This window comes from Bos indicus, chromosome 16 (assembly GCF_029378745.1).
Source record: "Bos indicus isolate NIAB-ARS_2022 breed Sahiwal x Tharparkar chromosome 16, NIAB-ARS_B.indTharparkar_mat_pri_1.0, whole genome shotgun sequence".
In the NCBI taxonomy this organism is placed as follows: Eukaryota; Metazoa; Chordata; class Mammalia; order Artiodactyla; family Bovidae; genus Bos; species Bos indicus.
Genome location: NC_091775.1, coordinates 68,278,375 through 68,302,902, shown reverse-complemented (window position 1 = coordinate 68,302,902; position 24,528 = coordinate 68,278,375). Strand labels below are relative to the sequence as shown.

The window sequence follows — 24,528 nt, the reverse complement described above, 5'->3', positions numbered from 1 at the left end:
TAATAAATACTAAGCAAGATGGGAATAATTACCATTTAAAAATAACCTTTGAAGAACACTATAAAAAACACACAATGAGCTCCATTTTCCTTCAACTTGACTTTTTAAAAATTTTATTTTTTTAACTTGATTTTAAAATAACAATTTGCTCTTTATTGAGTGTAGGTGAACTAAATTTTATGGACTATGTATCAGACTGATATACCTTTTAAAATACTTTATGTACTTTCATAACTGATTGCCAAAGAGCCACAGAGCTAGTTCTGAATGATGTCCACAAATTATAATCTGATTACCATATGATAGTAGAGATAAACTGATACTAAAAATCAAACTACACAGACAGGGTAACCTTCTCTCTTAACTAGAATTAATTTATAATATACTTATTGATAGTTCTGGCAATTAATCATTCTAAGCAATCATATATTAATACAAAAGCAAGGACTGGCAAACTAACCCGTGGGCCAAACCACAGTCCATGGGACAGACCTTACATACCTAAAATATTTACATAAAAAGTTAGATCACCTGAAATTTGTAATATATAAGCAAAATGTGATCACTAGTTTGACCTTAAAACAACTACATGTTAAGCAAAGTATGTACATTATCTCATTTACAGCTGAAAAATAAAATCTGGGACACTAAGTGAATATGTGAGCATCATAAGCAACAGAATGAGGATTCAAGTACAAGTTTTCTTCCTACTTCATTATGCTGACAATAATTTGTGAGGGCTAGCCTAGCTGAATTTATTTAAAACTGACTAAAAGTTTTTGAACTGAAAACATTCTTAGGGATCACACAGACAAATGGTTTTCATTTTTAAACTAGTGCTAAAAAATCAGGCAGGAATTCCCGGTATGTGACAGGAAATCCCAGTAAGTGAAACAGATGAAAGCAGAATTACTCTGGCTGAAGCATGGGTGGATCCCGGAGCCATCCTCCCTCCTTTGCCTCAAGAGGGGATAGCAGGGGGCTGTTCTAGAGAAAGCAATTGCAGTTGATCCTTAAATAACACAGGTCTGAACTGCATGGATCCATTTAATTACACGTGACTTTTTTTTTTCCACTAAATATATATGATTCATGGTCAGCTGAATCCATGGATGCAGTACTGCCCGTGTGTGCTAAGTCGCTTCAGACATGTCTGACTCTTTGTGACCTCATGAACCGTAGCCCACCAGGTTCCTCTGTCCATAGGATTCTCCAGGTAAGAACACTGGAGTGGGTTGCCATGCCCTTATCCAGGGGATCTTCCCAACCAGGTATCAAACCCACGTCTCTTAAGTCTGCCTGCTCTGGCAAGCAGGTTCTTTACCATTAGCGCCACCTGGGAAGCCCAAGGTACCGCCCATACTGTGAAGCTACATGCGATTTTTGACTGTGGGAGGATCAGTGCCCTTAAATCCCCATGTTGCTCAGGGATCAACTGTACTTCATATTGATCTCTTTATTAATATTTACAAAGATTAGAGAATAGCAGAGTGAGAAACAGTAAATACTGTTTAAATTCAAAGTAAAATATCTTATTGCTTGGGTTTGAAATATCTTTCATAGACATTTTTGTATCCCAATATACTGTGTGCTTATATGCAGAGTACATAATGAGAAACACTGGGCTGGAGGAAGCAGAAGCTGGAATCAAGATTGCTGGGAGAAATATCAATAACCTCATATATGCAGATGACACCACCCTTATGGCAGAAAGTGAAGAGGAGCTAAATAGCCTCTTGATGAAAGTAAAAGAGGAGAGTGAAAAAGTTGGCTTAAAGCTCAACATTCAGAAAACTAAGATCATGGCATCCAGTCCCATCACTTCACAGCAGATAGATGGGGAAACAGTGGAAACAGTGGCTGACTTTATTTTTCTGGGCTCCAAAATCACTGCAGATGGTGACTGCAGCCATGAAATTAAAAGACGCTTACTCCTTGGAAAGAAAGTTATGACCAACCTAGAGAACATATTCAAAAGCAGAGACATTACTTTGCCAGCAAAGGTCCATCTAGTCAAGGCTATGGTTTTTCTAGTAGTCATGTACGGATGTGAGAGTTGGATTATAAAGAAAGCTGAGCGCAAAAGAACTGATGCTTTTGAACTGTGGTGTTGGAGAAGACTCTTGAGTCCCTTGGACTGCAAAGAGATCCAATCAGTCAATCCTAAAGGAGATCAGTCCTGGGTGTTCATTGGAAGGACTGATGTTGAAGCTGAAACTCCAATACTTTGGCCACCTGATGTGAAGAGCTGAGTCATTTGAAAAGACCCTGATGCTGGGAAAGATTGAAGGCAGGAGAAGAAGGGGACGACAGAGGATGAGACGGTTGGATGGCATCACAGACTCAATGGACATGGGTTTGGGTGGACTCTGGGAGTTGGTGATGGACAGGGAGGCCTGGTGTGCTGTGGTTCATGGGGTCGCAAAGAGTCGGACACAACTGAGCAACTGAACTGAACTGATACTGTATGCACATCCATGAGGCTGTGCTTACAAGGATGACACATAAAATTATTGAAATAATTATCTATGATACTAAAATGGATTAAAAAAATTGCTTGCTTCTCATCAATTTCTCATGAAGAACAGTTTGTCATGTTGAGAAATAATCCTCAGTAGCCACACCTTATTAGAATCAAGGGCACAACCACTCTTTTTTCCCCTCTTTGAGCATATGACTAAACACAAAACATTTTTCTCTTTTGTTCTACTCCCATATCAGATCAGTCACAAAGACCAACAAATTGTTCTTATGAACTTTCTCCAGATTTATTCAGTCTTCTATATTTCTATAGCTCCCAGTTATCGCCATAACACTTTACTCCTAGACTACATTAGCTCACCAGCTTAAAAGCTTCTCTAACTTCATCCATAGGTCTAAAAGTCGAATGCAAGTACAATTTTATTTATTTTAAAAACATACACACACCTTTGGCTTTTCTATTAGCAAATATCACTGCTTAAAGCTTTTCTTTGGGCCATTAAAATCTTTACCTCAGATACAAACACAAATAATGGATGAAGTATTAAGTGCACTCTTTTAACTTATATGCTAGAGACTTTTTTTTTTACTTTTTTACTTCAGTATTTATAAAGAGCACAAAAATGGCTTTATTTTTCATGACATTATTTACACCTTTAATACTGAATAGTTATATGTGAACATAATGCTCAAAGAAGTCAAATCCTTTGTATAAACAATTAATATCTCTTTAAAAGACATTCCATTGCTCTATATTCATTTTTAAATGTCATACAAAATTATATTGATTTGATACAAATCTGAGACAGTTTTACTAAAGAAGAGCATTTTTCAAGAGTGAATAAATCCTTATCATAACAATTTGTGTCTGTTTTTGGTGTGGGCATGTAGAATTGTTTTTAATACACGTTTATTTTATTTTTTGGATGTACTGTGCAGCATGCAGAATCTGAGTTCCCTGACCAGTGCCTGAGCTCATGACCCCAGCAGTGGAAGCATGAAGTCTTTCTTAACCACTGGAGCACCAGGGAGGTCCCTATGAGGGCATATAGGATTTAATTAAAATCTCAGGCACTGTAGTTTTACCAACACCTTAGTGCTGCTATCTTAAATGCAAACAACATGTTTTTCAAAAGGAAATTAGACCTTAACCATTTCTTAAAACCAGGTAATTTTAACTGCAGACAAATTCAAATTATTCATGTGAGAAAGCAATCTTTCTTAAGCAACTGTCAACAAAAGAGAAAATAAGGACATGATGAATACATGCTAAGTTGTAGATATATTCAATTTCATTCCAAGCTGCTGACAGGTAGGACTATTTAGAAGAAAGTTAAAAAGAAACGTTAGAACTTAAACTCTTAGCTGTCGTCTTTGATCGTCCAGATCCCTAACTCCTAAGTTAATGAGGTTTCATTACTCAGTGATTTAGCCATGAAAATACATCTTCAGCATTACTTGTTTTCCTTTATTATCAATGTTTAACCAAACAACAAAAATCAATTTCACCTCTGATACCAAGACAGAATTAGCAAAGACGGGTTCCACCAGATTTTAAAGGTGTGTCTCTAAATTTTTAGCTGATACTATGCATAAAGTACATCTGAATTATTAAGTTAATATCTACTAGGAGATGACTAATACATTTAAGAAATTTTAAACCCAGTTATTCCTCACCTTAAGTGAGTCATTTTGACAAACAAATTGCTCTTCATCCCTTAAGTTATTTTAAAATACTTACTGGCAAAATATGTATTTTAAACATAGCAACTACTTGGCAACTGTATTATAGAATAGAATAATTAAATAAGCAAATAACATCAAATACTGAGACTAAAGCTAGATACTTACAACAAGTTTAACAATCATAAATGTACAGTCATTGATTTCAATCTCTAATTTGAACATTTGAGCTCTACTTTGCATGATTTTCCATGGAAACTCTAATTTCAAATAATTAGGAAAATATATTCACGCTATATAACATTAATCTCATACTTTAATATTATTGACTTTAATTATAATTCAGAAGGTACATAATTTAAACATTTTATAATAATTCTAGTAAGTATCATGTTACATTTATATATCTCTTTCTGTTCAGAATATATTCCCCCTAACATTTTTAGTAAATTCTAATACCAACCCAAGAGAACGTGGGGTTCAAAGGGGACTTGTTTAAGGTTACACAGCTGTAAGTGTGCTTCAAGATAGCCGGGAAAATATAAATAACCTCAGGTACACAGAAGACACCAACCTTATGGGAGAAAGTGAAGAATTAAAGAGCCTCTTGATGAAAGTGGAAGAGAAGGGTGAAAAAGTTGGCTTAAAACTCAACATTCAAAAAAAAAAAAAAAAATCACAGCACCTGGTCCCATCACTTCTTGGCAAATAGATGGGGAAACAATGGAAACAATGAGAGACTTTATTTTGTGGGGTTCCAAAATCAGTGCAGATGGTGACTGTAGCCATGAAATTAAAAGATGCTTGCTCCTTGGAAGAAAAGCTGTGACCAACCTAAACAGCGTATTAAAAAGCAGAGACATTACTTTGTCAACTAGTGAAAGCTATGGTTTTTCCAGTATGGATGTGAGAGTTGGACTATAAAGAAAGCTGAGCACCAAAGAATTGATGCTTTTGAACTGCGGTGTTGGAGAAGACTCTTGAGAGTCCTTGGACTGCAAGGAGATCCAACCAGTCAATCCTGAAGGAAATCAGTTCTGAATATTCATTGGAAGGACTGATGCTGAAGCTGAAACTCCAATACTTTGGCCACCTGATGTGAAGAACTGACTCCTTAGAAAAGACCCTCATGCTGGGAAAGATTGAAGGCAGGAGGAGAAGGGGACAACAGAGGATGAGATGGCTGTATGGCATCACCTACTCGATGGACATGAATTTGAGCAAACTCCAGAGTTGGTGATGGACAGGGAAGCCTGGCTTGCTGCAGTCCATGGGGTTGCAGAGTCGGACATGACTGAGTGACTGAACTGAACTGAAGCTGTAACTGGCAGATCTGGACTCAGATGTGCAACTGGTAAAATTATGCATCCAGTATTTTTGAATAAATAAATGAATGAATGAGTAAATGCAAAAGTGAAGATAATTCTAAACTAATAGAATGTTCATGTAAAAGCACTTAATTTTTCTATTAAAATGTTTATGTTTTTACCCTGTTCCATAATTTGGAATGTATTTTGCTTCTAAATAATTAATTCCTTCTAATTCAACAAATACCTGATAAAGCAAAAATAATACACAAGTCTTATTTTTGGTCACAATACATCTGATCCAAATGTTTAATTCCTAAAAAGCTTAGAGTCGCTTTTACTGTATTCATCCTTCAAAATGAACTCGAGTCACCTGCTCTGAAGCTTTCTCTGAATCACTTATAGGGATAGTTCCTGTGCTAAATGTTCTGATGATTCCCTGTTCATTCTCCTATTATAGAACTGACCACTAGTTAAAGCAAAACATAAAAGTAGTAATAATAAAGAATGAAAAAAACAAAAGAATTTACTAAAACTTGAAAACACTAATGTCAAACCTTTGTCACCACAGATTACAAGTTACTGCTCACCTGTCATCAAAGTATTTTTTCTGACTGAATTATTACATTGATTACACTGATTACATCCAGTGATTTGGAGACCCTAAAGTCCTGTCAGTAATCTTGATGTTCTTGAGTTCTTCGTTACTCTTAGGACCTTACTACATGCCCCACATAATTAATAAAGCATACAATTCTATTTCAAGTCAGATTACAGGCTTCTTGAGGACACGAATCTGACCTTTGATTTGTCACCTATAACACTGCCTTGAACAGAGCAAATGCCTAATAAATATCTAATAAATAGACATACTAAATGCTATAAAATAAAATTAACATTTATGGGGCAACAGTTAAGTGTTACATGTTGTCACATTTTAATGTTCTACTTCCCTTAAAACACTCTAAACTATTAAGCCATAGAGCTATGATATTATATCCTTTTAAAATCATCATCCTGTTCAGTGTAGCACACTACACAAACTTTAAAAACCTTCTATCTAGATAGGCATATGCTTACAACTTTTTAAGCATACAGTAAGGCTGCAGTCCATGGGGTCGCTACTTCACTTTCACTTTTCACTTTCATACATTGGAGAAGGAAATGGCAACCCACTCCAGTGTTCTTGCCTGGAGAATCCCAGGGACGGGGGAGCCTGGGCTGCCATCTATGGGGTCGCACAGAGTCGGACACGACTGAAGTGACTTAGCAGCAGTAGCAGCAAGTATGAAAAAAGATGTGCTACAGTTTTCAAAATTGACCTATTCAGTCTATGTCATTCAGTTAGTAACAGATATTTATGAATACCTATCATGCTTTAGGCATGGAACTCAGAGCAACACTTACTCTCAAGAATCCTACAGTCTTATGTGAAAGATTAACATCATTAAACATGCAACTGATACTCATCAATAATTATAAGAATGGAAAATAAGGCAACGAAGCAGCATAAGACTATAATTAAACATAATGGAGGAATCCAGGCAGTCTGAGCTGTTACATGAGCACGTAAAAGTATCCACACAAGTTAAAAAACGCTGTTTAGCGCCTTGAAGACAGGATCAGTATCTTATTGATCTTTGGATCCCAAACTGTAGGACTGACAAAATCAACAATCTGTTCAGTCAACAAATATTTACTGAGGACCTATGTTACGTTAGGCTAGACTCTCAGTAAAGTGCTAAACACGAAAGCAGCGAAAGGTGGTGAAGAAAAATGAGGTCTAGAGACTGTAATAATAACAGTTAAAGACATTTGGGAGTACTTGGCTTTGAAATATTTAGAACATGACAACTGCCCTCAGTTTAAACTTAAAGAAAGACCTCAGTAAAAGAAGCAGTACAGCTGCCATTTGAACAACGTGGGTTTGAAATGCACAGGTCCACTTATATGCAGATTGTTTTCAATAAATACATACAACAGTACAAGGCAATCCATGGCTGGTTGAATCTGTGCACTCAGAAGGAACTTACTCAAGTTATCAACATCAGAGGTGACCTAGAACAAAGGCAAACAAAAATCTCTGCCCTCATGAGTCTAAGATCGGTTGGCAGAAACAGTGTAGTTGCTCATCTAGAAAAACATATTTCACAAAGTAGCAAACTTTTCTACCAATCTGCCTCAAAATTTATCATTCAGAGACTATGCTATAGTTATACCTTTAAAAATATTAGTTTTCAGGGGACTGAAGCACACCTGCAGCTTTAACATCTGGTACTTAGCAATTTAGAGGTTTTTATTTTTGTTTTGCTTTAAAACAAACTTACTGTTCCACATGATTAATATGACCCTGGAGCTGTTGAAAAAACAAGTCAGGTGATCTCCAACCTGCCTGAGGCTTTACTGACAGATTAGAAATTCATCAACTAAACACTTACTTTATTCACAATAGAAACAGCAAGACTCAATCACCCAACTCTTGTAGGGGGTGGGAATTAGTCAAGCAAAAGAAGAATGATATGAAATTTATACTATGATATCAGAGATTTCAAGACTGATAAAAAAATGGCTACATACTACACATTTATGGATATCTGCAAGTAATACTTACATCACATATTTTTTAAAAATGTTTCAGGAAGACTGTATATATTTATACATTTATTTATAGACATGTTTTCATATTCTGCTCTCACTAGAGACAAAAACAAAGCAAGCAGAGCAAAACAAAACAGAAAAAAGACTTTTAAAATGCAAGATCAAATGTGAAAGTGATGGTTAGAGACAGAGAATGTGTTACACAATTACTCAGTATGGCAAATCTATGTTCTGTAAAAATAATCTTGATCTAAATTTTGGACCTGCCCATTTTAGCTTGGCATCCCAATTATATGGAGGGGACAGGAAAATAACAGCAAATAGTCTGAAGACATTAAAAAAAAAAAAAAAAAACTGTGACCTGATGATTAACCAAATAATTAGTTAAGATAATGGACTTTGAGAAAACTTCACTTAGAATAAAAGAAATCCCTTAAAGCTATACTTTTCTACCTATTTAAGAGTAGGCTTGAAAAAAATCTAATGTATCTTAAATTCTGATACAATTTTCCAAAAAACACTGACGCTTACATGCTACGTAGAAATTAAATAGACACATTTTTAAATGACTCAAAAATATCAAATAGGACTAGCTTGAAAGAAATCTACAGACACGATGCTTCAACTAGATGTCCCATAAGTAACCTTAGCCATAGTCTAATCTGGTTCTTAAATAACCTCATATAATTACCTGTGTTTATTTCCTCTGCAATTTCCAAATCTTCTATTTGAATCATACGATCTAACATCTCTAAAAAATGGTCTCTTAATTCTTCAGCTGACTCATCACCAAATTTATAATCACATAACATTACAGTGGATCCCGGAATGGGGACAAAAACTCGGTGAGGGAGAATGTGGAACTCTTTTTCAGAATCTAAAAGGAGAAGAAACAATATTTAGATGGATCTGTCACTGCTATCAGTGATAAATATAAGTATATGAAAGTATATGTCGAAAGAAATAAAGCCTAAAAGGTCTTCTCATTTTCTGTTCTTATACAAAATTCTTACTGAATTCTTTAACTCAATATTTAAGACCTCCGCAAGGGACCTAAATGATACTCCCATAAAATATCAACTCACCACTGCCTTCAATCCGAGGATATTGTTGATTATACATGTTCATGTTATTCACTATTCTATGAAAAAATACTAAGGAAACAATTTTGTCCCTGGTCTCAGAACTTATTGTTTTTCTCGTTTGTTTTAACCTTATAAATACTGAAATTTCTGAACAATTTTTCCCTTCTTCATGCAAATTTAGAGACAAACTAATGGCTCACTTACATTAAATGTATAGATCGTGATAGCATTCATTTCCATACTAATCTCACCAATGACTTCATCTTACATAATGTAGATCCCCAATCAAGCATGTATAGGAAATCAAGATATACACATTTTCTGTACTAATCTCACCACCAACTCCACTTTGCTTTCATTTTCCCTTTGCCTCATTCTCATAATTAACACTTATTTTGTCTTGTTAACTTGTAATGCCTTTTTGTGAACAGCTTTAAATCATTTTTAGACAAAATAATATGGACGTCAGTAAATAATGAGCATTTCATTCTTTTAATAATCACATTTCCCTCAATTTCTAACACAGTCACTGATCCACATAAACACATAATTATTGTTTGGCATAACACCATGACTGATGAAGTATCAACAAAGACAAGAGATTTGTGTAAAGAATGACTTTCAGCAATGGATATGCAATTTAAAAAGCTTCCGATATTCAGATCAAGTAGAAAACCAGGGCGAATGTTAACCGTAACTTACATTTCATTGTTAAGAAACAAGTGTTAGCTTTATAACAGATGACACTGAAGAATGCCGTAAGTGTCACAGAAAATGCCATGGCTTAAATTAGGTGTTCCTGCCAGATTCTGCTTAATATATTGCTTTGACATGAGAACTGGGCCAGTTTTACTCTGTGACCAGACTGCCTCCTAGCTGTAAAATTACATTACTGCAATTTGCACTGTAGTATGTAAACTATCCACACATTAACGTTACGACTATTATTTTGGGCCATAGTTTCTTTTGAGGGGAGAGGGGCATAATTTCTTGAAACAGGTTAAGTTCAAAACTTTCAAAGGTGGTGCTCATGTATGTGTTTAATTGGCATTAAAATTGCATTAATTCTAGGTTTGACTGAAAAAGAAACACATATGTTTGCTTATAAAATCAAATGTTAAAGATTTGGCTGCAATAAACTTACATAATTTATTTAAAAAGAAAAATATAATTTTTAAATTAAAGTTAGGTTAACCATTTATTACTCAAATAAGACCAAGTTTTCTAGCTCATCTGAGGTTTAAAATGGGAGGGGAGATCTTTTTAAAACAGCACATCTTAAAAAGTACTTAAAAAAAGAATCCTTTAGGCATATTCCCACAGCAGAGTATTTAGTTCAAAATTATAAAAACATTTACAGTTAAGTCAATATGATAAGAATTGAGTTTCTGCTGATTAAGTATAGAATCCTAAGTCATACTGGAGTACTACAGAAAATTTTACAGAACAGATGATATCTAAGCTGACTCTTAATGCATGAAGGAATGAGAAGTACAGTTAAGAGAGTGTAACCATGACTACAGGCAAAAAGGAAATACAAATGTTCTGAGAGGACAGGGAGTATAGATGGATATGGAGGGAAGGATGGAAGAAGGTAAGAGATTTCATAATCGATGACCTCAGTTTCATGAGGGTGTCATCTACTGAGTAAGAAGGCAGGACTGAATGGAGGCTGACAGGCTAATGAGAAGGTCTGGGATACTTCTTAAGGGAAAGAGGGAGACCACAATAAGTCAAAGGACCAAGTGGAGTCCTTTGTTTTTTTTAAACTGTCATTTAAATTTTAAGTTCTTTCATCTGGATAGCCAGAATTTAAAAACTATGTTTATGTTAAAGATTACAAATGTAATGTTAATATGCCCTTTGCAGATTTCCTTATGCATGCAAAAAATATTCCAGTTTAGGTTAATTTTATAGTATAATATTCTAGATTTTCTTCTTCTTCTTCTAAGTCGTTTCAGTTGTGTCCGACACCAGGCTCCGCCGTCCCTGGGATTCTCCAGGCAAGAACACTGGAGTGGGTTGCCATTTCCTTCTCCAATGCATGAAAGTGAAAAGTGAAAGTGAAGTTGCTCAGTCGTGTCCGACTCTAGCAATCCCATGGACTGCAGCCTACCAGGCTCCTCCGTCCATGAGATTTTCCAGGCAAAAGTACTGGAGTGGGGTATATAAGAAAGACAAGCTAAGTAAAATGAGAACTAAACCTAAGATCTAAAATGTAGTGTATATATATTAAACTATAAAATTCACATGTTGTGTTATTATACTTGCAATATAGTTTTTACCTTGATATCCTAAGATATACTGACATGTTACTGGAATAATTATCCTGTTACTACAGTTCAAAAATGTTTATTTACACTTGGTTTCTTTTTAAAATATAATCTATAAACAATTACTATCAGAAAGAGTTAACTTTACTGATCGGACATCAGCAAAAATTTCAAAATACTAATTCACTTAATATGAAATAATACCAAAACAGTATTATGATACCCTATTTATGAAGCATTTGTAATAGAAAGGAATATTTAACTAATATATGTGATACAGTAGATCTTTGACATTAATGGTAGATACATCCCATGCCCCTGAAAATCCTAAAATTCATAGTTCAGTTGTAACATATAGTGTTACTCAGAAAGTAAAGTAATGATTAATATCATGAGAATTAGCACACACATGAAATCAAGCAGCAAAAACAAAGCCACAGAAATGCCAGACTAACTGGGTGGCTAAGTGACCAACCAGGCTTTACATACTTCCCAAAATAAAACTCTCCATCCAATAGCTCCATGTAAAATCCAAAATCATGTCTCAGGAAAATGATATATTATTCGTGAACAGAACTTCAGTTATTTGTGAAGTACATGAAGGATATATATTAAATCTGGAAATTCCAGGTATTATCATACTGGGAATACAAAAAAATTATAAGCAGTCCACTAAACCTGATACACAGGCTTTTAAAACTAAAAGAAGTTATTTATACACAGGAGCTATGTTTTTTTTCCTATAAAAATAAACACATTCCCTTAAAAAACTAATATATGTGTTTCAACTATGTACATATTCAACTGTGTACTGCAAATCCACTCACACCTGAATATAGAAAGGTAGGTAAATGTGTAGCTTCAAAAAAGCATACTTAATATGATAACCTTCCTTTTGAGTAAAAATAAAAGATTTCTAATACAAATTAGTGAAAAAGTATAAATTGTTCATGTTTCTCAAAAGATGGAATTATATAAGGTTAAGACATCATGACCAGCCTTTTTTAAACCTAATGAAGTCTGTAGAGTAACATGGATGAAAAGTATATAAACTAGTACACACACCAAAAAAAACTGAAAAGAATATGATCAACTGCATATACATCTATTAAATACTCTATTATATATAATGCTGAATACTAATACATTAATTTTTTGATCATGAATAAGTTCTTAAACTTCACAGGTATTGATAAAAAATAATGGTTTTAAAATGTAACACAGTTTATCCATTTTGACAAAAATTCACATGGAATTTTTTAATCCTCCCTGAAATTATTAAATGTTGACAGATTTGCTATTAGAAAGTGTTCAAAACTTTCTTTAGGTGGCAACTGAAATTTTTCATTATATAAGAAAAGTATGTGATGACATTATTTTAATAGATATATGCAGTAAAAAAGGTGATCTTGACATCCTAGTATATAGATTGAACACATGCAAAAAAAGTACTTAATTTTATACTCATAACTTTTTTTTCTGGAATTTCATTCAAAAGCAGATCCTCAAATAGTATTTCACAACGATCAGCAACTGTATTCAATATATCTCTTTTCATGGCCTATGGAAAAACAAAGAAAAGCACAATGAGAAATAAGATCTATTACTTTAAATTCACATTATTTTATCATCAACCCCTCTCCCACATAACTGACTAGAGAATCCCATGGACAGAGGAGCCTGGAGGCTATAGTCCATGGAGTCACAAAGAGCTGGACACAACTGAAGGACTGAACATGCACGCGTGTATGAACGTGTCCAATAAAGTAACCAGGACATCATTCCACTTTTTAACGTCCATTCATTTAACATGCTTATCATGTTTAACAGCAAATTTACCTAAACATCATCTATACAGTAAATTTAAACCAAATAAAAATGAATGAAATTTTGCGTCTCAACGACAGTGCTAGTACTCCAAATTAGAAAATGTATAACCACAACAAAAGTGCCAGTCATCATTTTTTTAATTTCTAAATTACATAGATTATAAAACACCACCAAATAATTCTTCCTAGGAGCACTTTTCTTGCTATTAAAAAGCTCAATTTCCCTCATAAGAAATGATTTCAAATGTACTGATATGTACAGTATTAATTGTGGAAAACTTAATAAACCTGTATAATCATCACTTTGTAAAGGATAGACTATATATGAAAAATAGACATTCTACATATGAAAATCTTGGGATGAATCATCTGGTTTAGCTGGACTGCCCAACAGATTGGACTTTTATCAGTTAAAATCAAATTAATTAAGAAATTTGAGACGGAAAAAAGATTAAAATTTTAGGATTTTTTAATAATTATGTTAACATGCTTCTTTCATATACCAGTTTTCCTTTTGTACCTGCACAGCATCTTTAACCTTGGGCTTATTACTATGAATATAAGCTCTGCATTTCACAGCACCCTTAAGGTTTACAGAGCCACTGCAGATCTGGACCATGGCTGTGGATCTGTGGTCTGAATTCAGAAGCTGAAAGACAAAATCTGTTTAAGTTCTAATAGCCAATGATTATCAACTATATGAACCATTTAAACATTATATAAGTCATTTCATGAAGCAAGAAGAAATTTTTAACTGACCCAGGTGTCTGAAAATATTCTTTATAAATTTTAGAAGGCCTTTACATTTTTCCTTATAAATTATATGTTATTTTCTGAGTATTTTGAACATACTCTGAAATTAAATACACCACATCTAAATTTTTCTTACTAACATAACTATCTATAATACCTATATTCTTTCAATATGTTCATTAAACATATATTATTTGCAGATAACTCAGATAAGTACTATTAAGATTAAAAGACATTCAAAGAAAACATGATCTAGTAACAGAAGGTATGTAATGCAAGCTCTGCAAAAAAAAATTACTGAAATACAGAGCAGGATGTGATAAATACAGTAAAATTACAAGCAACATATAAACATTCATTTATTTATACTTTTAACTCATAACTTTCATAAGTCAAAAGTAATGTTACAGACTCCGCAGGTCAACTATGTCTGTCACCAGAAAACGACTTCAGTGATGATCACTTTCATCTCATAGACCCATTCTTTTCTAATCTAAGTAGTATTAGTTCATGCTTGGCTTTGAGCTTTTTCACAGACATTTTTAACCTTATCATTTCAACAAATACCAAAACAAGGAGAGCAGTGAAACTTCAAAAGTACTACTAGAGATCTGTACAATCATACTGGAAACAAAAATCATGATTTAAAAAAAAGAAAAGGACGTGGTACAAACATATATTCTAAGTGCACGTGAAATAAACCATTCAACAACAGACTTCCCTGGTGGTCCAGTGGTTAAGAATTCATTTGCCAATGCAGGGGACACAGGTTCAGTCCCTGATCTGGGAAGAGCCGACGTGTCACAGAGCAACTAAGCCCATCCGCCCCAACGACTGAGCCCAAGCTCTAGCGTCTATTTGCCATAACTACTGAGTCCACACGGTGTAACTACCGAAGACCTTGCACCTAGAGTCTATTCTTCAACAAGAGAAGCCACCACAGTGAGAAGCCCACGCATTGCAGGAGTAGCCCCCACTCGCCCCACTAGAGAAAGACCGCGCACAGCAATGAAGATCCAGAGCGGCCAAAAATAAGTAAATAATTTTTTTAAAAAACCACAACAGAGTCAACTCTGAAGAAAAAAGACAATTCATGCAATTTAACCACTGCTAACTAACCATGTGCCGGTGACTCTAATGTAATTCAGGCAAAGGCTAATTTTTTTTAAAGAATGTAAGCCTAAAAACAATCAAGGTCTTGGTAAAAAATCTGTCACAGGCAAAACAGTTCAGAAGGTTCCAGGTCTGCTCAAAACTGTCAATCATTAAATGAAGCAACAGGGTGACAATGCTGATACTCTTTGGAATAAGCCTCCTATGATACTTGTAGAGATCACTGATATATTAATAAATGGAGAGGAGGAGGAGTAATGAGCTCCCTTCATCCACTAAACCTAACTCTACTGTAGAAGAATAACGTCCCATTTTACATATTTAATATCTAATTTATAGTACATATTAACACAGTTGCAACATATATATTATATATGTATATTATATATATGTATGTATTTATATATGTATAAATTAGACCATTATTTTCCAAAATTGTATATATAAAAGACTACACACATACACACATATCAAGGAGAAGACTTTTTAAAAGATAAAAGGACTTGATTCACTCCTTTTTGGTGGAAATGTATTTAGATTCCATAAATGTCAACCCATCTTGGTTTCTTTGGACTTCAGAACAAACCAGCTAGCAGACTTTGAAAATCGAACCTATTCATAAGTGGAGGGACTTCCGGGATGCTGATATTATATTTTGGAAAAGATCCCTCTGGTTATGGTAACCAAATGAAACCTTATGAAAATGGTAACATTTCGGCTATACCTTAATGTACAGGTAGGACTTTGACAGTCTGGATAATAAAGGAAAAATGGCACTGATAAGACAGATGACTTGGGAAATATACAGAACTTTAAAGGCACAGAAAGCATACATCTAAAATAGTTAAGTTAGAAAATAATGAAAAGGCATGCTGAGGCCACAAAAAGCCTTGAATTAGAATTCGAACTAGTACATATAGAGCAATTAAGGAATTTTACACAAGGGGAGTAACACAGTTAGTGTCTGCCCCTTATACACACTTAATATTAATTGGAAAAAAAACTAATAAGTAAATGAACAGTGAATAAATGCAAACTGTGATTCCGAAAGGATAATCTGAGGTAATATACAAGACAGATCAGAAATATGAAAGATATCACAGGAAATATACAAACAAAGGTATCAGGATTCAGAGAATGAATCACTTTGGATAAGAATAAATGGAAAGAGAGAGACTAAGTTCCTTGTGATGAATTAGGTAAAACAATTAGGTTGTAAGGCTAATGGCAATGGCACCATAAAATAAAAGATGAGCTATGCTGCAAAGAAAGAATCAACAAAACTTGATAGAAAAGTGGCCTCAAATACTTATTGACTCCTTATTATATTAATATATAATGCCTTCTATTCTTCTCTCTATATTCCCACTCTCCAAACATTTTTAACTGCAAATTTTATAACTGAAATAATTTTAACTGAATTGTTTCATAAACAAAGAAGTCATGTAAGTATAACTAGAAAAAGCATACAGGTTGAAGAATAAACTTAAAAAAACACCTCTAAAATGAAAAAGAAGGAGGAAAATTAAAGACTAAAAATACTTTTAAGGTCCTGAGAAGAGAAACTGAGAAATGTTTGGTGGCATAAGTCTGACAATTTAGTAATGCTCTATTGCTAAACACAAAGAAAAGCAGCAATGAAAGCCCCCTCCTGTGACAAACGGATTTTAAGTCTATTTTATTAAGTAAAAAAAAAAAAAAATATAAGTCCTGGTAGCATTTCCCTGTTTAATGAAAAGTTTTCTAAAATCATGGATGTACTTTACATGCTATCTAGCTTCGAGGATAATTTCAAGCAGGACTAAAATCAAATGTATACATACTTTTACAAATAATTACCCAAATTTAAATTTCTGAGAAGACATGTGTAAAGTAAAGCAACAATACAAAAACATAAACCTTGCTAATATTGTGTGATTTTTACCAAAACAGAGATATAGATTTGCTTCAAATTAGGTATGTAACAACTCTTCGCACATCACTGCACACATCTTTTAAGTTAAGAAAATTACAACTTTGCTCACAAAACTTACCATACAAAATATTACACACACATATATATGTATATGCTGCTGCTGCTGCTAAGTCGCTTCAGTCGTGTCCGACTCTGTGCGACCCCATAGACGGCAGCCCACCAGGCTCTCCCGTCCCTGGGATTCTCCAGGCAAGAACACTGGAGTGGGTTGCCATTTCCTTCTCCAATGCATGTGAGTGAACAGTGAAAGTGAAGTCGCTCAGTTGTTTCCGACTCTTGGTGACCCCATGGACTGCAGCCTACCAGGCTCCTCTGTCCATGGGATTCTCCAGGCAAGAGTACTGGAGTGGGTTGCCATTGCCTTCTCCATATATGTATATATACATACACATATGTACATTTTTTCCCTAACTGCTAGGCTACATGATGTCAAAATTTTAATAGTCTTGAGGCAATACACTCCAATAGATTTTATTACAATAAATAACTTGGGAATAAATTCTTGGAAATAACTTCCTTTGAATGGAACATTTTTTATAGTCTCTTTTACATCTCAAAAATGTTTTGACTCTCTAATCACAAGCATAAAAAGAGAAACAGGGCTTCCCTGGTGGCTCAGTGGCAAAGAATCTACCTGCCAGTGCAGGAGACACAGGTTCGATCCCTGACCTGGAAGATCCCATGTGCCGCGGGGCAACTAGGCCCACGCACCACAACTAAGTCTGTGCTCTAGAGCCCGGAGCCACAAATGCTGAGCCCACGAGCCGCAACTACCGAAGCCCACGTGCCCCAGAGCCTGTGCTCCACAGCGAGGAAAGCTATCGCAACGAGAAGCTTGTGCGCTGCAACTAGAGAGCAGCCCCCGCTCACCACAGCTAGAGAAAAGCCCATCAGCAACAACAAAGACCCAGCACAGCCAAAAAATTCATACACACTTAAAAAAAAACGATTTCATTAAGCTTATGCTAAGAAATACTGCATTTTAATTTTAGATAAGGAGTATTTTAAAATATTTACCAACTGTGTTAGCACTCTAATATCAAATGAATGATTAGCTGCTTGAGTATTTCCTCTAGAAGATTTTTTCTGAAATGACACAGAAATTAAAAAATTAGACTGTTGAGATTGGAGTGAAACATAAAAGATAATTTAGGAGCTATCCAACATACGCAGAGGAGAAAAAAGTCTTACTATTCGTTTTACGTTAGTCTTTTCTATAGGTACATTGTTTTGTCTGGTCTATATTCTACAAATTTAATGTATACTCTCAAAAACCATTCACCTCCTACTTTTATTCCTCTAAAGCAAGGATTCGCAAACTATGCCTATGGATCAAATCCAAACTACCTCTAGTCTTTGTAAATAAAGTTCTACTGGAACACAACCAAGATTGTTCGTGTATGTATTGTCTGTGGCCACTTTCACGCTACAACAGAAGAGCCAAATAGCTGTAAGAGAGAACACATGGCCTACAAAGTCTAAAATATTTACTACTTGGTTTGTACATTAAGCTCACTGAGCCCTGCTCCAAAGGGAGAAATCACCAAAGTTCCTCTTCAGACCAAAGATATTTTAGAAGACCCCCCCATACACATTCCCTATAAAATGGCCAAACTTAGTATGTAAACTGTTATCAGGGCAGAACATGCGACTTTACGACTTTAGTTTTAAGTGAGCAGACTGCAAAGTAGAAATCAGATGAAATTTACATGACACCCTCTCCTGCAGGTTTCAAAATTCTTATGATTTCAGAAATAATCTATCATTTTCTGAGATAATCATGTGCCCTTTAGTTTTAAAGACCTTAGAAATAAGAAGTAGATAAAAATTGTTTTCATGAAGGTAAGGCCTAAATAACTAAAAATAAGTCATCTTTTACTTTTCCTTAAGCACAAATAATTTCATTAGATGATTTTCTCTTGACTCACCTGTCCTTCTAATAGGTCACAATCTTCATCTTTAACTTGCCCATTAATCAAATAAATACCATTTTCTATCTGCTTGGCCCAGCGTGCAAGTCCATTCTTAAAAGAAACACAACATGGACATCTTTCAGATATAATGCCATCTCAGTTAAACTCCCTCGAGTCTACTTTTTCCCACCTAGTACACTAAAATATTAATGATAAATATCCCTAAGTTTCAATAACATGGCATTTAAATTCAGTATCATGAACAAAAAAGTATGTCCCCAATTTTTAGTACCTTATCCATATTAAATAATTGTTTTTCTAATCTTTTTCCCGAACTAACATACATATCACAGATTTAGGTGGCTTCCGAGAGTTGGTGATGGACAGGGAGGCCTGGCATGCTGCGATTCATGGGGTCGCAAAGAGTCGGACATGACGGAGTGACTGAACTGAACTGAATAACCAGTCAAATAAAATTTAGTAATTTCTGTTAAAAAAAGTAAGAAAAAAGAAAGAGCCTCAAACAAATATACAAAACAGTATTAAAGAGGAAACAATAAGCAAGCTCCATTTACCTCCTTCAACAGGAAAAAAGAAGATAAAAAAGCTATGAACAAAAGAATGGTACAGAATTACAAAACATAACTGGAATATGGAAAACAAAACTAAAGAGGAAGATAGTTCCCTGTGCTATACAGTAGGGCCTTGTTTTTGTTCATTCTATTTATAAAAATTTGCATCTGCTAATCCCAAACTTTCAATCTATATGCAATATCCTAAGACAGATCATAACGGAAAAGAACATGAAAAAATATATATACGTGTACAACTGAATCACTCTGATGTGCAGTAGAAATTGTTGTTCGGTCACACAGTCATGTCTGACTCTTTGCAACCCCATGGACTGCAGCACGCCAGGCTTCCCTGTCCCCTACCATCTCCCAAAGTTTGCCCAAACTCATGTCCATTGCATCAGTGATGCCACAGTAGAAATCAACACACTGTAAATCAACTATATTTCAATTAAAAAAACTGTTTTAAACGACTACAGATGAAAACAAAAAAGACCAACCGGTGTATCGTCTTACATAGTTATATTTTACAATGTACATGTGCTCAGTTGCTAAGTCATGTCCGACTTTGCGACCCCATGGACTGTTGCCCACCAGGCTCAGACTTTGTCAATGGGATTTCCTAGGCAAGAATACTGGAGTGGGTTGCCATTTCCTTCTCTAAGACAATGTACCTATTACATGTTAATTAACAAATATTTATGAAGCACTTATTACTATGCTAAATACAATAGTATGATGACATTGTCCCATGTCTAAATTTCTAATCTGGCTGGACTAACAAATCAGTTACCTGTAACAATATTATAATTAGAATGCAATTTTGAAATTATAAAATGAACAGCATAGACAATCAGAATAAAGGTAGCTCATCTATTCAGCAATCACTAAAGAAAATTCATTTTATTCTGATACCTTTGTATTTTTCTCCAGAGTATAGCTGACAGAAGTAGTAGACAGCGGGACGTGAATATTAATATAAACTGTACACTCTAAGGAAAGCCATGAAGCTGATAGTCCATTTTGATACTTCCAATCTGCCGGTTTTGCAGAACTCTTTAGCAAAGGGGAAGAAAACATAAAATACGTGATTAACGTAAAACACATGGAGCAATAAAACATCATAAATTGTACAGCCCAGTAATTCATACAGGTTGTTATCCAACATATTTGGCCAAATTCCTTCATCAAAGAGCAATAGGTTAGAACTAAATAAAAATAAAGCATGCACTAAAAGTTTGGTATTCTTCAACACATCCTAGGCAATCCTGGCAACTCCCTCCCCGAGTGAAAGGCTGGTTTAAAATTTTGGCGAGTCCTCTGGTCCTGTAGTTCTCATCTGCAGCTTCACCAGAGTCAATTCTGAAGTGTCTGATGCGGCATCAACAATCACTGAGCAACTGTATGAGGTGCCAGACGTTTTCCTTCTGTCCTATTCCTGCTAACAAAATACTGCAGCTACTTTTCCACTCTGTTTCTTCAACACCTTAGCAAAGGATTAGTTTGGATTCCTCTTGAGTACAGACAATTTGTTTACTAGGCACTGCAGCTCCCACAAGCCTAGACACTTGTACTACAAGCCTCTCAAATATAATACTGGACCCATAAACAAGATAAGGAGAGCTTAACAAAAATATTCTAACAACAAAACAAAACATAAATTTTCCTTGTCTGCAAAGAAATTAAGCATATTTCAAAGTAAAAAACTATGGGTGGTTGTGGACATCAATAAGAAGAGACAGCATTGAGAATTATTAAAACAAAAATTTAATTTTCATTTAAAAGTAGTCTGCAACACAGAAAAGTCTTTATAAAGAGAATTTTTTCTTACCTTTGGATCATGAATATCATAAGTTCGACAAAATATTCTTTACTAATTAAGGATAGAAATAACCAAAAAAGTAAAAATAAAAAAGCAATTCTTAATAATCCAAAAAAAAACCATCCAAAAATAAAAACAAAGTATATGCATCCAAATTTTTACAAAATCATACCACTTCATGGTATGACACTTAAAGACAGGTATACACACACACATATATATGCATACATGGGTTTGTGCAAGTATATTACTTTTATATATATAAATTCCTTTGATTATAATACTTTGGATACTTTATTTCCTTCTGTTTATAAATCCTGCTCATCCCAATGAATAGAATGACAGCGCTTACAAAATTGTCCTCATATACACACTCTTTTTAACAAACAGGAGTGCTGTTCTGAATGGAGTCAAGCCTGGAATGTTTACTAGGTCAAAGAGTTTGTACAGGAAACATTCTAGTTTCAAAGGAGTTAAGAGCTCAGCTTCTGCAGGAATGACCACTTATTTGAATTTTGTATTTGGCAGGTCCTAATTTACTGGACCCTTACATTGCTTCACTCCCTTGGCAAAACTGCCTCATGCTTGGGAGGTACTTGCCCTGCTAACATGTAGAGGAGAGAAGCTAAGAAGGCCCTATAACTAACTGGCTTCTAGAGTCACCTGATCTTGGCCAAAGAAACAAAAATTTCCAGCTCAGTGTAATTGTGCTTTGAGTTGAACATTTTATCTATAGGAACTGGAGGTAAACAATATAAAAGCACTGCTTTGCCTAAGCTATACCTCTCTGTAGGGGACCTAGTGTACTTTAATGTACAGGGGTAGACAGCTGGCGAAGAATTCAGAAGGCCTAGTCCCTGCCTCCTCTCTCAAACTCCTTACAACATGAGACATGATTAACAACCATTAACACTATTCTTATTGGCAGTCCTATTTATGTGTTATTTACAGAAAACTTATAAATGATTTAAATAAACATTTGGGTAAAAAAGTTGCAGGAACATTATATTGGTATCATATACTTTAAAACATGAACACCTAAATAAAAGATACTTTTTTGTAGAAGAGCAAAAGTGAAGTATAACTCGTTCTGAGACCTCCTCTTCTGTGAAATTCCACAGTCTCTTTTTATTCACAGATTTTTCCACAGCAAATACTAGCTGAAAAAAAGGAAAATACAATTGAATGCAAAGTAAAAGGAAAGTACAGAAAAAGACAACTATAATAATTCTAATTTCCCATTTAGCTTTAAAATTTCATGATCCTATCATTAAATTTTCTTTCTTTCAAAAGAAAGAGTGAAACTGATTATTAATCATTTAAATTCCATTTTTAGAGATAAATAAAAATTGGGTATTAAATAAAAAAACATAATTCACTGTCATTAATGATCAACTGAACCCAATTTAGGGCAACTGAGCTTCCCAGGTGGCGTTGGTGGTAAAGAACCTGCCTGCCAAGCAGGAGACGTAAGAGACACAGGTTCGATCCCTGGGTCAGGAAGATCCCTGGAGGAGGGCATGGCAACCCACTCCAGTATTCTTGACTGGAGAACCCCCTGGACAGAGGAGCCTGGTGGGTTACAGTCCATAGGGTCACCAAGAGTCAGACACGATTAAAGCGACTTAGCACACATGACTTAGCACCCATGCAACATTTAAGTGAAGTATGAAGATTTTATTTAATTAGAATGAGAAATGACAAGTGATTTTTAGCCTAAAAAAACAGAGCACGTTGCCCATTTGGCATTTCTTATTTAAACGTCACAAAAGATGTAAGGCAATATACAAGGGTACATACAATACAGAATAACACAAATTATAAGTGAGAAAATCAGAAGTAAGGACATAAATCTATGCCACAGGTAAGAATGATAAAAATGCATACTTGATATGGGGAGAAGGTTCATAAATGCTCTAAGCTTTCTAAAAATACTGTGCACAAAGAAATCTAATTTGTTCCCTAATTCACATGGTCCATAAGCTAAACAGGTGATCAGAACAGGCACAACTTTCTTGGTAATGATATCAAAAGAAATTTCTAAAGACAGTATCATGTAATACAATGAATAAAGCTCTCTGCAATGACCTTATGGGAGACTGTGACAAGTTTTACAAGCTTACTTCATATCATATCCTCAATGCAGGCCAATGGAAAGAAACTAAAATGCTACAGTTTCTGAAACAGAGCATTTCTAAAATCTTATATGCTTCTTAGAAACAAGAGATGCAGAAAGCAAGAGGAAGGAGGATCTGTCTCTCTCTAGCACTGAGCCATTCAATCCAATGCAAACCACAAAATGACGCACAGCGGTGGACATAGGTTACATTCCAAAATGCCAAATAGGATGAACAACTGTGAAAGAGGTACACTTATTTAAAATGGTAAAAATGGTACAAGGTTGAACAACTTGCCAGGGGAGGGATTATCATCTCCTTCTTCCTTTACTCCCATAGGTACAAATATCAAAGGTTTGAAGGTGGGATATTTGATGGGAGAGAAAGTTACAAAACTGGAAGAATCTGTAGCATCTGGATTCTGAGCCGTATGCTTTTTACTAGAGAAAGGGTTTTGGGGATTCTGGTGGGTTTTGCACTTCTCAAGATAATGAGGTCCCCTTCTTTCTTGGGGTGGAAAATAAATTTGTGAAGGCTTATCTGGATTTTTAAAAAATATTTATTTGGTTGCTTTGGGTCTTTGCAGCCATGGGATCTTAGTTGCCCAATCAGGTATCAAACTTGCATCCTCTGCATTGCAAAGCGGACTCTTAACCACTGGACCTCAGGGAAGTCCCCTTATCTGGATCTTGATTACTAAAAGAGATGCAAGCTGGCTGTCCAGAGCTTGCTTCAGGTTTGGGCTTAAGGGGAAACAGTTTGTGGACCCTTATATTTACTGGTAAACTATGTCACCCAATTGACTGACATCGGAATTAAACAAAAAGTAAGTGATTTGTGATAGATACTCTGTCCAGAAATAAAGAATAAGTATCTGACTGCCGTTACTTTATGTCTTATTCTCAGGATCCTAAGAGAACTGAAGAGATGAAGAATTACAAAACATTAATTTCACATTAAGGCAATCACTTGGAGCTAAATGGGAGTTCTAGCAGAATACTGTTATT

General features: G+C 35.0%; 1 protein-coding gene across 5 annotated transcripts in view; it reads right to left on the bottom strand.

Annotated features, from left to right (window-relative positions):
• ODR4 (odr-4 GPCR localization factor homolog) overlaps positions 1-24,528 on the bottom strand; it is a 109,119-nt gene that overhangs the window by 74,079 nt on the left and 10,512 nt on the right. For 3 of the 5 annotated variants that reach the window (XR_011560914.1, XM_070768580.1, XM_070768578.1), the window contains 8 exons: positions 22,458-22,564; positions 21,414-21,450; positions 20,498-20,638; positions 19,026-19,121; positions 18,115-18,183; positions 13,777-13,905; positions 12,900-12,988; positions 8,761-8,948 (listed from right to left, as the gene is read on the bottom strand). Coding sequence is in view for 3 of the 5 variants with exons in the window: in XM_070768580.1 (XP_070624681.1) it covers positions 8,761-8,948; positions 12,900-12,988; positions 13,777-13,905; positions 18,115-18,183; positions 19,026-19,121; positions 20,498-20,638; positions 21,414-21,450; positions 22,458-22,564 (856 nt within the window). In the remaining 2 variants the exon portion in view is untranslated. Of the gene's footprint in view, positions 1-7,449; positions 7,530-8,760; positions 8,949-12,899; positions 12,989-13,776; positions 13,906-18,114; positions 18,184-19,025; positions 19,122-20,497; positions 20,639-21,413; positions 21,451-22,457; positions 22,565-24,528 lie in introns of all 5 variants that reach the window. The other 2 variants (XR_011560915.1, XM_070768579.1) reach the window with 2 other exon arrangements.